Source organism: Eubalaena glacialis, chromosome 6, assembly GCF_028564815.1.
Source record: "Eubalaena glacialis isolate mEubGla1 chromosome 6, mEubGla1.1.hap2.+ XY, whole genome shotgun sequence".
Classification (NCBI taxonomy): Eukaryota; Metazoa; Chordata; class Mammalia; order Artiodactyla; family Balaenidae; genus Eubalaena; species Eubalaena glacialis.
In genome coordinates this window covers 10,544,735-10,562,212 of record NC_083721.1, presented here as the reverse complement: position 1 = coordinate 10,562,212, position 17,478 = coordinate 10,544,735, and the positions used below count along the sequence as shown (strand labels likewise).

At 46.3% G+C, this 17,478-nt stretch overlaps 1 protein-coding gene across 1 annotated transcript in view; it reads left to right on the top strand.

Moving 5' to 3' along the window:
- CLIC6 (chloride intracellular channel 6) overlaps positions 1 to 12,042 on the top strand; it is a 43,821-nt gene extending 31,779 nt beyond the window's left edge. Inside the window, exons 2-6 of the mRNA XM_061193956.1 lie at positions 1,840 to 1,949; positions 2,583 to 2,708; positions 3,311 to 3,417; positions 3,978 to 4,159; positions 9,878 to 12,042. Of these exons, the coding sequence (XP_061049939.1) occupies positions 1,840 to 1,949; positions 2,583 to 2,708; positions 3,311 to 3,417; positions 3,978 to 4,159; positions 9,878 to 10,039 (687 nt within the window). The 3' untranslated portion in view covers positions 10,040 to 12,042. The remainder of the gene's footprint in view (positions 1 to 1,839; positions 1,950 to 2,582; positions 2,709 to 3,310; positions 3,418 to 3,977; positions 4,160 to 9,877) is intronic.
- The last annotated feature ends 5,436 nt before the right edge of the window (positions 12,043 to 17,478 follow it).

The following is a 17,478-nucleotide window of genomic DNA, read 5'->3' as shown; positions in this document are numbered from 1 at the left end:
CTTTCCAGACAATACCTAGCTTCCAAAGGCAACTGCTCTTCTGATTCCCATCACATAGAGAAGTTTGCCTGTGTTTGAACTTCACCTACATTGAATTATGCAGGACTCTTTTGAGACTGGTTTCTTTCCCTCCACATTATGTATGTGAGATTCATCCACATTGTGGCTTGTAGTAGTAGCTAATTTTTTCCACTGTGGTATCGTGTCCTACCATATGAATGTACTATCATTTATTTATTCATTCTATTCTTCATGGTGTCTGAGTTGTTTTCAGGTTTTGGTTATTACACTAAAGCTGCTAAGAACATTCATATAAATGCTTTTTGTGCTCCTAAGCACTCATTTCTGTTGGGAATGGAATAGCTGTGTCATAGCATAAATGCATGTTTATCTTGGGTAGATAATTGCCAAACAGTTTTCCAGAGTAGTTGTACCAATGTGCACTCTCACCGGCAATGGATGGGAATTCAGTTGCTCTGCATTTCTGTCCACACTTGATATTGTCCGATCTTTTCACTTTAGCCATTCTGGTAAGTGTGTAGTGGAATCTGTTTGTGGTTGTAACGTGCATTGCCCTACTGGCTAGTGACGTTAAGAGTGTTTTCATGTGCTTATTGGCCATTTGGATTTTGTCTTTTGTGAAGAGGCTGATCAAGTCTTTTTAACGTTGGGTCTGGGGTCTCTTATACTCTTCTTTTATAGGGACATCTTGTTATTAACAACCTCTCCGGGTGACTTAGGAACCTAATGCCAGAGAACCACCTCTGAAGTTCTCTTTAAGTTGCCAGTTTTCTTAAGGCATCATTTTCCTTTCTTCAATTCCCAAACCACAGCTCACTTTCTGCCTTGTGTCCTTCTGTTATTCAGGTTATAGATTCACTGCTTTCCTCTCAACTTTCCTTGAACTGCATGTGGCAGAAATGGACTTCCTGGATTAAATATGGCTGTGTTTCTGTCATCGGAGTCTGGCTGAGTCTCCTGGTCTTTCCGGCAGCATTTTGTTATCACTGTAACCTTGCCAGAGACGCATGGGGTGGAGAAAGATGGGAAGAGAAAGAAGAGTGTGGGAACTCCCCCAGGAGGACGAAGCCCCACGGCTCCCCTCTCTTCTCCAACGCCTGCCTTTCTCCTCTCCCAGGAGCCCACAGGAAGGAGGATGTCTGTTCAGTATTTTTCTGTGCCTGTGTCTCAGGGATTTGTGTGTGGATGTGACCTGCTTGGGTCATCAGGGAGGCACTGTTTCCTATCCTTCCACCCTCAATGCCAACTGTGCAACAATCTACCATCTAAGTACAAATGCTCCCCAACGGATGAGGGGACCTAAAAATTTTACAGTGTCTGGGGGTCTAAGAACTCATATAATCCAGCCTTCATTCTAGAGATGAAAATAGTAGAGCATATTGGGGATGGTGTCTCCGTGGGAGAACGTGCTGGTCTGTTTTTACTCATGATCGTCCTGGAAAGAGAGGTGTGTTTCCTCTAAAGAGAATCGAGAGATGGAGGGAAAGAGCATGTTTTTCTTTTTTGCCTTTAGTAGCAAAGGGGGTTCCCTCTTGCCGCTCTTTCCCTCTGTGTACTGCTATTCAGAGGCCCGGCGTGGCAGGAAGTGGTGAGGTGGTGGGAAGGAGAACAGAAAATGCTCAGTGAGTGCATCATGTGTGTCTGCCCTTCCCCTCCCCAGCTCCCACCTGGAGGCTGGGGGGAGGAGGCCTCAGAGGGCTGTTTACAGTATCATCACCATTAACGAAAATTCATCATGATTTTGTGTACATGCATAGCAGAGTCTGGCATTGATATTGTGAGACTGGCTCTGATAAGGATTTCTTTTTCCATTTGTAGGCTGGTTGTGATGGTGAGAGTATCGGAAATTGCCCATTTTCTCAGCGTCTCTTTATGATTCTCTGGCTAAAAGGCGTTATATTTAATGTGACAACGGTGGACTTGAAAAGGTAAGACAGGGTTTCTGCAGTATTGAAATAACTGTACCTAATTCCCTATACACACACACAGCACACACACAAACACACACACAGAGACAGACACACAGACACACACAGGCATACAAACAGACACACACGCAGACACACAGAGACACAGACACAGAGACACAGACACAGAGGCACACACAGACACCGACACACACACACAAACACACACACACACACTTCAAGGACCCATGGGCAATATCGCAGGCACGTCCACCCTGGGTCAGGACCCTGGATTGAAGCGGGAGTAGTGTGGGCCACGCAGTAATTACAGAACGGGATCAGACGTAATCCAGAAGGAGTAGGAGTTGAGGGTGCGCCGTGCGTAGCCTGCTGTCCCAGCTACCGGTCAGCTGTGAACCTCTCAAAAGCCTGTCCGAGCACCACTCCTGGCTGATAACACTGGGGAGAGTTAACGTTTCACCTTCGTCTCCAGATAAAGGGCCACACTTTCCTTGCCAGTCGGACAGTTTGTAAACCCACAGTCGCCTTTGAAATTCTCAAGGGTGGTTTCTCTTAAACTGGGGAGGACACAGTTCAGCCTTGGAAATGATCCAATCACTGGCACTACCAACGCTGCCCTTCCCTCCCACCCAGGAAACCCGCGGACCTGCAGAACCTGGCTCCTGGCACCAACCCGCCTTTCATGACTTTTGATGGTGAGGTCAAGACGGATGTGAATAAGATCGAGGAGTTCCTAGAGGAGAAGTTAGCCCCCCCAAGGTGGGCCTCATCAAAACCCGTGTTCACAACCTGCTTGTCACTTCTCCCCGTTCACAGACAATTCCGTGTGTTGGTTTTCTCTGGCCATGGTACTCACTTCCCGAGTTGTACCTGTGATGTGCCACAGAAAACACAGCGAGATTGGAAACCCTGAGCTTAGGTGGCTCGGATGTCTTTGCTCCGCACCTGCAGTTTGGCAGTTAGGGGTTGACGGCAGGAAGTGGGGAGGAAGTAGGCCGATGTCACGTGGGTGGGTCGTTTCTGCTGGAAGGTAAGGAGCGGGTGTTAGCACGCAGCATCACAGCGGGCTGGACCTGGAAGGGAACCTTTTAGTCCATTACCTCTATTTCAGGAGGGAGGGAACTGGACCAGTAAGGCCAGGTGGGGCCCCGCATCCCAGGATGAGAACAGTCTGTCCAGTGCTTTCCCCCTGGATGGCGTTGCTCTCAACTTTGAAGATGGAAAGATTAGGCAAACATTCAAGGGGCAGTTTTCATGTTTATATCCACTCAGAGAAAGTCACTTCCTCCCCCTCCCTCACATCGTATTCTCCTAACTCAAACGTGGCTGATCTGTGATACCCTCATTTTGAATTTTTCAAGGTACCCTAAGCTGGGGACCCAACACGCTGAATCTAACTCTGCTGGAAATGATGTGTTTGCCAAGTTCTCAGCATTTATAAAAAACACCAAGAAGGATGCAAACGAGAGTGAGTCCCTCCCATCTTCCTGTTTTCTGCTTTCTACTTGGACCTCCACTCCGCCTCTGGTGTGACTTCTTATAAGATCTTGGGAATTCTGACTCGTTTCACAGTGGGGAGGGACCTGTACATAGAAATGAGGAAAAAGTACCTCTGACATTGACACGTGGGTTTCAAGAGATTGAGTGCTTCTTCTAGAGGTGGGGAGCCCAGAAAACCACATTTTTAGGGGAAAATAATCACCACCAGAGATTCCTTGCCGCGCCATGGGACTCAGTATGAATGAAGCTTCTAATGCTGCTTACTTCATTATGTGATTTCCATAAAGATTTTGGAATAAATGAATGAGTTCTAGAAGTAGCAGTGTTGTGTAGATGGCAGAATTACTTTCCAGGGAGAAGTGAGTCTTTTATTCAGACCTTGTAAATCCACCTCTCTCTTTCCCAAGTCTCCAATGCTCACTGGCCGTATCTCGGGAAGGAAGGGACAAACTCCTTCTTCAGTATCTAGAGAGAGGTGACCCTAACTCCCATGGCTCATCTTAGCCATTTTTTGCCCTTCTGTTTTAGTTTATGAAAGGAACCTCTTAAAGGCCCTGAAGAAGCTGGATAATTATCTAAATAGTCCTCTGCCTGATGAAATAGATGCCTACAGCACCGAGGAAGTTACGGTTTCTGGAAGGAAGTTCCTGGATGGTGATGAACTCACGCTAGCCGACTGTAACCTCTTACCCAAGCTCCACATTATTAAGGTTTGTCCTTCCTCTTACCTCCGGTGCTGAATACATGAATGGGGCTTTGTTTCATTTTGTTTTGACTTGTGTTTTTGCCGGACATCGAAACAATCTAAAATGCGGACTCTTGAATTTAGAAGTCTAGCTTGTTTCTGTTTGAGGCAGGCAAGCCCCCAGTTTCAGATCTGTGGATGATATTCTCAGGTGTTCCTCAGAGGTTCTCAAGAAGCATCTGAGAACTTGGCTCCCATCCCTCCATCCTCACTGCTTCTCTTTTCGAGTCTCACCCCCAGAGCCTAAAGAAAAGCTATGTGAAAGCAACTTGAGGGAATACATTGATTATACCTGGTGTTGCACGCTCCAGGCTTGGAGATGGTGTGTGGAATCTGCTAGTATTAAAATGTGAACTTGGGGAATTCTCTGGCTGTCCAGTGGTTAGGACTTGATGCTCTCACTGCGGTGGCCCAGGTTCAGTCCCTGGTTGGGGAACTAAGATCCTGCAAGCCGAGTGGCCAAAACAAAACAAATAAATAAACAAACAAACAAAACAAAACAAAAAAAACCTGAGCCAACCTGGGGAAAAAAAAAGTGAATTCAGTCAATTGTTGGTGATGGGCAGGGTAAGCCTAGCCCTGTCTAGGGACAAGAGGGGGTTGGTTCCTAACACCGACCCCCTACAGCTGGGGAGCAGCTCACAACTCCTTGGCTGGACCTCTGCCAGGTTTGGCATCCTGTCTTCCCAGGTGGTTGACTTGGACTTGTGACAAGCCCACACTTGGACTCCTTAGTTATGGCTGCTCTCAGAAGTGCCCCAGCCTGTCTATCACTTACAGGTGTTAGTTATTATTATCATTATCACTGTTGCTATGTCTTTGGTCCTCAGTAGCCTCAGATGCCCCAGGAAGAAACTCAACCCTTGTTCTGGGGCATCTTTATTATTCAAATCCTACCAGGTCCAGAGCTAGGTCCTTGGTATAAGGATAGGGGAGATGGGAGAGAAGACACAGGGAAATACAAGCCAAGGACCCTGTGTTCTAATAACACATTTAATTAGCACTTAGAAATTTACAGGGCTTCCCTGGTGGCGCAGTGGTTGGGAATCCGCCTGCCAATGCAGGGGACACGGGTTCGTACCCCGTTCCGGGAAGATCCCACATGCCGCAGAGCGGCTAGGCCCGTGAGCCACAGCTACTGAGCCTGCGCGTCTGGAGCCTGTGCTCCGCAACGGGAGAGGCCACGACAATGAGAGGCCCACGCACCGCGATGAAGAGTGGCCCCCGCTCGCCGCAACTGGAGAAAGCCCTCGCACAGAAACGAAGACCCAACACAGCCAAAAATAAATAAATAAATAAATAAATAAATAAATTACTTAAAAAAAAAAAAAGAAAGAAATTTACAAATTAGGTTCACACAGTCTGTGGCATTGATGTCCTGTGGGCTACTAGCCACCCCTGCTTACTGCAAGTCATTCCCTTGCCTTTCTCTCCCTTCCCCACTCCATCCCAGTCTTTGCCACATTTTTCTTCTTTCTTCTGTCTTCCCTGTTGTGCTCAGAGGGTACCAACTTGAAATTCCAGCCTTGAAGACACTGTTGATCCTGTAAGTGACCTTCGTTTCCGTAGCTCTGCCAGTCCTCTGACATTTAAAATTAGGGAAAGCATCTCAACCCCTCAAACCTGCTACCTTGGGGATATTCTAAATTGGACATTTGGGAGCCATTTTCCAACAAGTTATTTATGTAGTTGTGTTTGGTTTAGTCCCTTTACTGAATGTATTCTAATCATTGCTATGACCAGTGTGGCATCACAGAAGCACATGGAGGTTAGGGAAGGCAAGAGACATACATACATACATACACACACACACACACACACACACACACACACACATCAATTGCCACTTATTTAGCCCCTATAAAAAAAGATAGTTTAAAATGTCAGTAGAGGGGGTAAACTTCAGAGTAAAATAAAGCAGTCCATGGCTCCAATATAAGACCTAACTGCAAAATCTTCAAAGCCAGTTAGCACTCAAAATACCAAGCAGCTTACAAATCTTCCGGGATGGAGCACTTCTGAAAGGAAATGAGAACCAGTGTAAAGGAATTTATGGTAAAAAGATGAGAGAATAGAGGAAATTTATCATTTATTCCCTTCCTGAAACCCAGCAAAAACATTATGAAGGACTAAAGCATTATCTCCACCTTTTATAAAACTAGAAAAGTATGGATCACCCACTCAAAGACTTAGAAACTTCAGCCAGTGTGAGGGGTCACAGAGCCTAGGCATGCTTCTCTAGATCTTCAGCAAGGTTCAGATGTCTCTAAAAGTAAATATTACTGCCCTGAAATACCCAACCCAGACTTCTTTGTTTGAGGACAGGGCATGGAGCGGGCCACGAGAGAGGCAGGGACCATCTCTACAGAGCTGAGATCTCTGTGGAGGCAGAGTTGCAGGCGGAACTGTTCAGAGGTGCCATCTGTATGTTCACCACTGTTCTCTAATGGGAAGGAACAGGGAGGGGAGGTAAAGGGGAGGAGAGAAGACAAGTGGCATTCTGCTTTGTGATTGCTGAGCGGAGAAAAGAAACAAGCTCTGAACGAGTCAAAGGAGAGATTGTAAATTATCTGAGCTTCACTTTTAGCCATGGTGACCGCTTCCTAATCTGTGAGCGTCAGAGTGGAAGATGCACTAACCTTGACTTTGACCCTGACTCTAGCCCTAACCCTAATGTGTCCCTGGGACAGAGTATAGAGCAGTGTTTGATGAGTGGGTGTTTGAGGGTAAAATCCATATTGGCCTACCTGCTGCCCTGCCTCACTCCCTTTGCCCGCCACACTGTTATTAAGCAAATGGTAGGTCCAATATATCTGCCCATTAAAAGATGGTTAATAACCAGAAAGAATCCAAGTGGGACTTCTATGTGGATAGAGATGATCCAAAAGGAGGGGGGAAAGGTTAAAGAAAGAATAAAAGAGGAAAAGGCAGATGAGAAACACGTATCTGATAAAGATTGCTCCAGTAAACCAAAGAATTTTTCAGACAGATACTTCTCTGTGGCCTCAAAAAAATGAAAGAGAACCTTTGGTGAAAACGCTCAAAGACAAGTCACAAGATACCAAAAAATATAATATCACAAGGAAGATGAGAATTAAGCTGGTAGAACTAAAAAACACCCTTAAAGAAAATAATTGCAGAAACAAAAGTGATGTTAGAAGTAGCAAGAAGTGGAAAAAGACATTGCAGAAATTCATCAGACATCGGAGGATGGGCCTGAGAAAATTATCCCAAATCAAATGGAGAAGAAGCACGAGGTAAAGGGTAATTAGCGAGACCCCATAATCAGAAAAAAGAGAACAGGAAAGAAAAAAGAGAGAAAAAGAAGGCTCAAAGGTAAATTATTTTGAACTAAAGGATGACCTGAACCTTTAGTTTAACACGTCATGATTAGAAAAATATTGCCCAGAACAATCAACACACTATCACATATTTGGTAAATTATTGAACTTTGAGGATAAAAAAGAACCCTTTGGGTGTCTAGATGATGATGATGATGATAATGGTGATGATGATAATAATAATAGTAATAATAATAAAAGATAAAGCCACCTACACAAGGAGGGAATTCAGACTAGTCTCATATGTCTGTAGGACCACATTAAAACCCAGAAAACAGTGGTTTAATAGTTAAAGGATTAAAGGAAAGGATGTGTGATGTAAGAATTTTATATCCTTGTAAATTGTTGTTTTTACCTAGACTTCTGGTCTCAATGAAATAAGCACTCCTGAGCCATTTTTAAAAATAAAATTGCTATATGATGAAATAATAAAAAATGATAATAAAATAAGAATCCAGGAACAGAGAAGGTGTGTGGTATAGAAGGATTGGTGATAAACATAGAACCTATTTAAATCTAAAACCAGAACTAAGCCTAAACAGCAGTGGGAATTATAACTACTGGAAAGAAACAGAGTGTAGTAAACTTGGATGTTTTACACCATTGGAAGGAGGATAAGGGAGCAGAAATGAAAAGAAGTGTAGGTATACTAATTTCCTCATTTGTCATTGTCAGAGTAAGTAGAGATCATCTAAAGTTGATAAATCAAGAAATAACGAATGCTTATTATTTAAAGTTATATAAGAAACCACTGGAAGAGTTAAAACAGACCATAAACCTTCTAAACCACCAGAAAGGGAAACACACACACACACATGAACACAAAAATATTCACAGAAAGTTGGAAAACAAAGTATTACATTCATAAGATATGATACAAATACAAGCTTACGTCTATGAAAGGCATATAGATAACAAACTTACTCAGAAATGCTAAAATAAAAAGAGGGGCAAAGCTAAACCAGGCAAATGCAAACAAAAGGAAAGCAGAATTCTTGACATTAACGTCAGTAAGTTTGAATTCAAGCAAAAGATGTTAATTTAGGAGGCTCTCTGAAAGTTCCATGGTCTTGTTTTACTGCATCAATAGCTCCTGGCCTCCAAAATCTGAGAAATAAGTCCCGAAGATCTTCTAACTGGTGATACATTCCATGCTCACGCCATCCAAACGTCCCAGGAGCCAATACAGTGGAAAGGAACAAAGCAGAACGGGCCGTTGTAGCCCTGGGTCCTTGTTATGGGATGAATCATGTCCCCCCAAATTTATATGTTCAAGTCCTAACTCCCAGGACCTCAGAACGTGACCTTATTTGGAAGTAGGGTCTTTGCAGATGTAATTAGTTAGGATGAGTAGAGTGGGCCCCCTAAGCCAACATAACTGGTGTCCTTATAAAAGGGAATTTGGACACAGACACACCAGCACAGGAAAAAACGCCATGTGAAGGTTGGAGCTGTGCTCCCACAAGCCAGAAGCTGGGGGAGGGACCTGGAACAGATCCTTCCCCAGAGCCTTCAGAGGGAGCCCGGCTCTCCTGACACCTTGATCTTGGACTTCTGGCCTCCAGGACTGTGAGAGAATAAGTTTCTGTTATTCCAAGCCACCCAAGCTTGTAGTGCTTTGTTAAGGCAACTCCAGGAAACTCATACTATCTCCAACAGTATACACCCTCCTTTGTGATGAATTCCCCAACGGTACCCTTCCAGCCAGGGGAAACATCTCACATCATTGTGTGTTCATGATGTTCATTCTCAGCTACCCTGTCCGTACATCCGCTATTTCCATGAGGATAAGAATAAGGATTTTTTGGTTCACGAATCTATCCTCTGCACATGGTGGACCCACAGTGAAATGATCCTGTCAGGGGCAGAATGATGGAAATCCACAGGAGTAACATACACAGCTATTTGGGATTTCAGGAGGTGAGGCTCAGCAAACAGGAAAAAGAGAGGGCACTTCACAGTGATCCTGGTACAATCTAAACTGAAGATCCAACATGAACCTCAGGCACCAAATAACACAGCAGCAGAACACAGGGAGAGAAAACTGCCAGAAACACAAAGAGAAATCCCCTGGAGTACGGAGCAAATTCATGCCAGTGGATCACAAGGATCGTCTGTGATAAATTGGTGGGCACGGTTGTGTAGAGCCTCTGTTTTGAGTCCCACGCTCAATATGCCCCATGCAAACTCAAAATGCAACTCAGAGCAGCCCGAACGGCTATAGGACGACATGGGGACTTGAGAAGGAGGACATATTACACGCCTCAAAAGAATGGATTGTCTGATCTAACTGCCTATGTTAGTGGGTTGTCCCTTTCTGACTATTTCCTCTTCATTTTCAGATCGTGGCCAAGAGATACAGAGATTTTGAATTTCCTTCTGAAATGACTGGCATCTGGAGATACTTGAACAATGCGTATGCTAGGGATGAGTTCACAAACACGTGTCCAGCCAACCAGGAGATAGAACACGCATATTCGGATGTTGCAAAAAGAATGAAGTGAAGTCGGGGTGTTTTCTGTCTCATCTCAGTCGTATGAGCTAGACTATGAAAAGAGTGTGTCCTTTGTGTTTCCCTCCCAATAACCATCCTTTGCAAAATAATGCCCATATTTTAAGAGTGCACAGGCCATAGCGTGATCCACTCAACACCAAATGATACATAGTCTTGTAATTTGTCAACTCACTTGTGTATCTGAATAATACCAGTATCTGTTGTTATACACACCAATTATCCAGTTTATATTCATTTATGTCTTTAACATTCTGGGACCTGCAGCACATGCCCTAAATATCTGTAATCCACAATATTTAGGGCATGTGTTTTGCAGTTTAAGTTTCAAAGCAAATAAGGTTCAGTTCAATTCCGCCTTTATTTAAAAAACTGTATCTGTCTCTGATAGTTTTTAATCATGCATAGCCTATTTTTTTCTGCTCTAAAATAGGCGTTTAATTTTTTTCAAAACGAAAATTCTCTTTTTATAATTACAAATTACACGCTTATTTTAATATTTTAAAACAATGTCAGAGGGTATAAAGAAGAAAGAAAAAAATCACCTAAACTTTCACTACACTTAGATAACTGCTGATAACTTATTGGTGAACATCTTCCAAATCCTCAGACTCTCTCTTTCTCACACACACATTCACACCTCACATAATTTCATGCCTCTGTGGTATTGTGTTAGTTTATTTTCAAGGACTGGTGAGGGGACCCCTTGGTAATGCCTTGATGGTCAGCCATAGAGGACCTAAAACAACAGATTCAGAAACGCAGAGCTCAAGAGGGCGCTGTGGCCAAGTTTCACAGGGATGGAGAACTGTAGGGTCACAGACCCACAGGGACTTGCAGGGACAAGCGGGGACCGGAAGCCATGGAGGGCCCCCAACTGCCTTGTTCCTGCCTCCGTGATGCCACTGCCACTGGTTCCAGGGAGGGCATGGAGGAGGGTGCCTGTCTGTGTCCGTTTCCAGCTCCCTTTCGGGGGCCTTCTCTTGCTCCCCCCCTCTCACAGAGACCATGCCTTCAGGAGGACTCCTGACATCAGCTGTGTGTTGCAGAATCTCCCTGCCCTGTGTTGAAATGTGGACCAAGCACACCTTGATCCCTTCTGATGGCCGCTCTGTCCAAGACATAACACTGCGCCTCTTCGGCCATGATGCCGTGTAGGGCTAGCCCGGATCCTGTTGCTTCTCTGCTCTCTCTAGTGTCATTTCGAGGTCAAGCAAGGAAAATCCAGAGAGATTAGATTCACGGTGACTCCTCTTGGGCAGTTCCGGCAAATAGTCATGCTGGGGAGGGAGTGGAAACTACTGAGTCAAAAGAGTTTCTGGTTCATCTGTGACTTCCCCTGCCCCATCCGTGAGCCAGCCCCTCAGGCGCAGCTGCCTGTGGGCTGGGGCCCGGCTCCTAATCAAGCCTCGGAGGACAGAATGGGAGGCTGTTTCCATACTCATCAAGACTCGCTGGGTTTGAGTGTTATCTGCCAGGCTGTGTCCCTTTGACATTTGTACACACCTTCCAGAAGACCTGCTTGTCCAGTTGGTGACAGCATGTGGTTGATGTTAAATGCTCGTTAGAAAAAATATACATACACCTGCTCACCGGGTGATTCATTTGGAAGAGAGGAAAATGCACTAACAGTAACCCTTCTGGGATTTAGTGAAAGATGTCTAGTAAGACAAACAAAGTCTTTGAGGTGGTGGCCACTTTCTCTCCCCTCTTGCTGGATGCTACGGTTTTACCAGGGGAGGCCGACCCCAGCCCTCCACTTGCTTTGTTAGCCATGTAGTTTTGGAGGTTGTGTCTAGCATGTGCCGCCATGATTCCTGTTTCACATCTGTTTAGGAGTCAGATTATTAAGATGAGTTTTACCGTGTTACATTTAAACTTCGTAAATGAATTGACTACCCGATGTTACTAGTGCAAATTTTGTATTTTTAGAGGTTAAAGTAATCTACATAAACTCCGTGATGCCTTAACAATTAAATGAATTATAAAAATGTTTACATGGAACCAATATCTTTGATTTTTCTTTTTTTTGCTTTGCATTCTCCACTGAGATATCGTGTGTGTGTGTGTGTGTGTATCGTTTCACCTGATCCCTTGCCTGATGGGAAAAGGTGTGGAGTAAGTCACAGGATATGATTTGCCCCAGGACACACGTCACTAAAATGACCCTGATCCACATCATCCTAGGGATAGTCCTATACTATAATTCTCTTTTAAAAAGGTAGGATGGGATAGGAGTTAATACTTACAGGAACTTTAGAAGGGGGACCCCACTGAGATTTAAAGAAATAAAATGAATGGGAATGAGCTTCCTTTAAAATGGCAAGAGCAACTTTGAACCAGAGGTTATCAGTAGTTGAATTCGAGATTATCTGTATTTGAATTGTGACCCACAAAGACATTCTAACGGAGCCTTAAAGAGGTCTGAAAAAACACGTGTGACCTGTCCTTATCCAGGTGGCTGAAATAGAGGCCCTGCAGACTGTTCCATTTTTAAGTGTATTTGTAGGAAATCGGCTGGTTCCTGGCAGCCTTCCCCTCCCGGGGGCCCTGCCCTGCACACCCCCTTCATAGGCCCCTAGAAAGCTATTCATATGTGGGAAGGTGAGAAATATTCCAGGGCTGTTCAGCTGGCTTAAAGCCTTTATTAGGTGTGGTTTTTTTGAAACGACATACATTTGTTCTTCCAAACGTAGCATGCAGGATGCAAATACAGACAAGCTGTGAGCGCAGCACTCCTCTGAGGCTGATCGTGGGAAGCTTCTCAGGCTGAGGGGATTCTGTTCTTGCTTTTAGTTGCCCAAGAGGCTGGACAATTCAGAAAAAATTAGCTTTACTTCTGAACATAGAATCTCCAAATGTAGGCTGAAAAAGAATATGTGTCACAAAGTTGTACTTTCTGGACACGGTCCAGCCAGTAGGGATGGAACGATAGAATTTAGCTCAGGAAAGAACTTTCAGAGACCAGAGTTCTCAGTAGGTCTCCTGTGATCTACGGGACCATCCCCAGGAATTCAATGTATGCCCAAGTCCTCCTGTCCAGACGGACAGACAGACACAAATGCACATACTACATACATGCACACTCACGTACATACACACAGACATACTCTCATACACTCACAGTCACAGAGACACACATTCACATATACACACACTGACCCCACGGTCACAGCACTTTCACACGTGTCCAAACATGTAGATATACATTCACACACATATACACAAACGCATCCACATTCACACACACAAACATACACATTCATGCAGTACACTCACACACACACACATTGGCATACACTCATGTACCTACATATGTACACACACACACACGCACACACAGCCTGCAAGGCGAGGTCTGGGCTCCCTTCCACCCCTCCTTCAATCACTGACCAGAAACACGCTCTTAGCGATATTCCACCCACGCCTCCACCCCAACTTCCAGTGGTTCACAATTAGGCTTTGGAAAAAAAATTAAAGAATAGCTTTTTTTAAATAAGAAAACCCCAATCTTTCTTTTACAGTTTAGAGAACCAAGATGTGTATCATTCTAAGAACATATGATTCACAAAACCCTGGATACATAAAATGGATCAATTAAGGGATGTTTGTTTATGTTACAGTTCTGAAGTTTTCCATATGACCAGTTTCCCTTCACATGTTTGATTTGAGCTTTAACATGTGAGGGCATTTTGGGGTGTCAGAAGACCAGATGCGTGTGGTGTCTCCCCGTGATTCGCCAGGGCCTCTGCAGGCGGTGGGTCTTCCGGGGGTCCCTGCGCCTGGGCCGTGGGCTCAGGGACGCAGAGGGGCGGCTGCCGGCCATACGGCCTGTGCTCGGGCAAAGTCACGCTCCCATGGCAGAGGGTTCCAGCCATGTCTCCCTTGCCTTGAACAGGCCACTTAGTCAGGGAGAAGGCCTGAGCTGCCATTTTTGTGTCAGGCCACAGTCCAGGGGAAATTGTGTTCAAAAGCAGGGAGTTACAGATTTGGGGATGGAAACATCTATTTAGGGAGTAAGGCCTGGTACTGGGTCGCCAGTGGACCTTAGACCATCTGCTGTTCATCTCTCCCCTGTCAGGGACCACCGCCCGTGTTGCCCTGCCCCTGCCTCTCTCCCGCGGCCCCTGGACCTGGCAGCCATCCCAACAACCCTCTTGAAGCAAGGCCAGTTTTCTTGATGACACACCCACTCCCATCTTTTCCTCACTTCCCTTCTGTAAGGGGCTCCCTGACGTACCCCTGGGTGAGTGGATTAGGACAATGGCCATCCGTGACTGGCCAGGGGTCACCCACGGCTCAGCTGACCTGCCGAGCTCTGTCCCCTGCAAAGCCATCTCTCCAGGTGGCTGATGTGAATCTGAGTCAGGTCCCTTCCTGAAAGCCAGACCTTCTACCACTGCTACACACTTAACTAACACCTACTAGAACTCTGGGGAAGCCGGTCAATCTTTCAGATCCCCTCAGGGTCCAGGAGAATCACTCCAGAAGGAGGGGAACCATCCTTGCTCGGGTGAAAGGGGGTGTTGAAATAGCATGAAGGGTTTTTGCTTGCTTGCTTTTCTCTGACATTAAGTGCTAACAAGTTAAACATGTTTCTAGCCTTGTCCCCATAAGGCACTTTGAAGCAGTGGTGATGTTAAAAAAGAAAAAACAAAAAACAAACAAGAGGACACATAGGGTCCTAAACTGGCCCTCAGTACCTCTGACACATCTGAATGATCATTGAATCTCTCTGAGCCTCGCTCTTCTCGACTGTAAAATGGGAACAATATCTCACAGTCATGTAGAAATTGGTGTGTTTAGTTCTCTGTGAAAACTGCCAGGCAGCTGGCTGCATACAAGTGGTATTTGCTCTTATACGGGTTGTGTCAAAAGGGACAGAGCACGAGATGACAAGTTTACAGGACCTTGAATCTTTCTTACAGAGGAGGAAAACAGTTACACCCTGACCTCCTTGTTCCCTACAGTGAAGCACCACCTGGGGGATGGTGGTGGCTGACTGCCCAGCTCTCCCCTTTGGTCAGTCCCTGTGGGCCGTCCAGGGCTGGGCCAGTCCTCTCTCAGGCCCCTGCGAACTGGGTGGGCTCCACAGTGGACGGTTGGCTCTACTGGGACCCCTCCCATCTGGCTTGGAGACAGTTTTCAGCCGCATGGCATTTACTCGAGGCCCTGAGAAGTGGAAAAGCAGGTACACCCAGGGGAGCGGTCTGCAAGCCAGAGCCCAAAGCCCACCTGGGCAGGATGCCCCTCTCACCACTAGGGGGCGCTTCCTCCCATTTTCCCCGGAACGGGGCTTCCGTCGGGAACCTGCTGGGTTACCCACCCTGGCCTGAGGCAGATTCAGCCTCAGACCTTCATCCAAACCCGGTCCAGCCTTCTCGGTGTCAGCCTGGGGTGGCCCACTGGTCAAAGGGTGGCTTTTCCGGGCCAGAGAAGCAAAGCATAGAAGGATCCTGCTGGTCTCAGCCGGCTTGCAGGAGGTCCACACCCACGACAGGCTGTGGGTTCTGATGTATCGAAGGCTGTCATAGAGGGGCTCCCGCTCCGTCCTATGGCTTTCTGCCTTGCCTTGGAGTGTCCTCAAGGGCCGGAAGCTCCCTGTTACCCTCCCTCAGGCACAACTCCCTCTTGATGGGCCCGCACCCATTTCCTGTTGGTGAAAACAGACGCGGGTGGAGGCGTGCCCTGCCTTGTAGACTTCAGGGGCTGAAAAGAGCCCTGGGGTCCCTCCTTGGCCTCCTCCCCTCCCAGCGCATGAGCCCAATGCTCCGATGGCTCAGAGATGCACGAGGATCTTAAGGAAGGGCCAAGTCCCAGGATCCTGAGAGGCCTACAGTGGTGGAGGGTCCCCTCCTCAGCTCACAAGCCTGGGCTCCTGGAGGCAGCACACCTGCCCAGCAGACTTGTCCTCATGGCCCCGGGCCTGGAGGAAGGTGTGAGGACACCTGAACGGGTGGTTGTGTGGCTGGTAGGAGGATGCACTCTCCTGCCTCCATCCTGTGGCTGCATCCCCAGACGTCCTCCCGGCCCCTCGCCAGCCCCCGAGGGGAGGAGGGGCAGCACATTGTGGCATCAGATGATGGAGAATGAGGGTCCTGCTGCCGGTGGGAGCCCTGGGGTTATTGCTGGACGACAGCCTACTCGATCGTTCCTGAATCAATGGCCAAGCAATGGACAAAGCCGTCCATTTGATTTCCCTGTAGGACTGTATTAAAAAGCAGCCGGGCAGTCTGGACATCTGATCTTTCTGCCCAGTCCACAGTTCTCAGACTGCTGTCCAAACTGGGCCTCAGCTATTTTGCTGCCCGAGAAGAAGAAAAAAGTAATGAATGTCTTGTGGCTCGTTTGTGAGTGTATTATTATGCCACGGAGCTCAGCTTCGTTTGTCACCAAAGCCCACCTCTTTGCTGGCTCTTTCTGGCATCCGAGTGGGCTGATGTCTTGAGTGTGCTCCTTAGTGAAGGAACCTGGCCGCCTTTCATCAAACCAGAAGGCGGCTCCTCACAACCCACAAAAAGCAGAAAATGGAGACAGATCTTGGATGTTCCTGGAAAGAGACTCAAGGAAAAAAGGGACGGGCGAGGGCTGTAGCATACACCACAGGTATGTAAGTACTTTCTTGTGCCCACGGGCCTTTCAGGAAGCCCATGAAACTGACACAGAAACTGAGTTTAGCTGCAGCTACAAGCTGCCCAGTGTTGAGGTTTGTGACTTGGAGGGAGGCCAGAGGCCCAGACCTGCCCATGAGCCCTGGGCAGTGTCATCCGACCTGGCCCTTGCTGGTCATATCATGTGCCGAAGTATTTGAAAGGTGTGTAGGAGTGTCTGAAACACTTGCACATGATTTTCCAACAGTGTGGACTGCACTCAAAAAAGTATAAGAAACACACAGGTTATTCTAACAAGGTTCTTTGCCTCTTGGTTTTTAAATCTGGAACAAGGATGAGAGGCTTATTCGCAGGGTTCCCTTTCTTCATGATCTTGGGTTCTCCCAAGATTGGAGCCAAGAGGAAGGAGAAATGGATTAGGGAGGCACCTGGAATTCTAAGGGAGACCGAGTAGCAGGATGTGTCCTGCCTCCATCATAATTGTTCAACTTTTATTTTATTTTATTTTTTTGCAGCTCACTGGTCCCAAAAGAGAACACTGTCTGAAAGAAAATCTTAGGGTTATTTGGTGGTGGTTCAGGTGTTGGGCAGGCCATTTTGGTGCATATTTTGGCATTTTTTTCCAGCTCAGGCAAGGGAAAGAAGAATTTGTTGTACTGAGTATGATATCAGAATACACAAGAATTAAAAAGAAGTAAAAAAAATGTGTCTTGCTTTTAAAGACTGTGTGGTGATAATGACAAAAGAGAACAGCAGCCAGAAAGATGCCCAAGAACATTTGGTATAATGGAAGAACATTTGGTATAATGGAAACCAAATG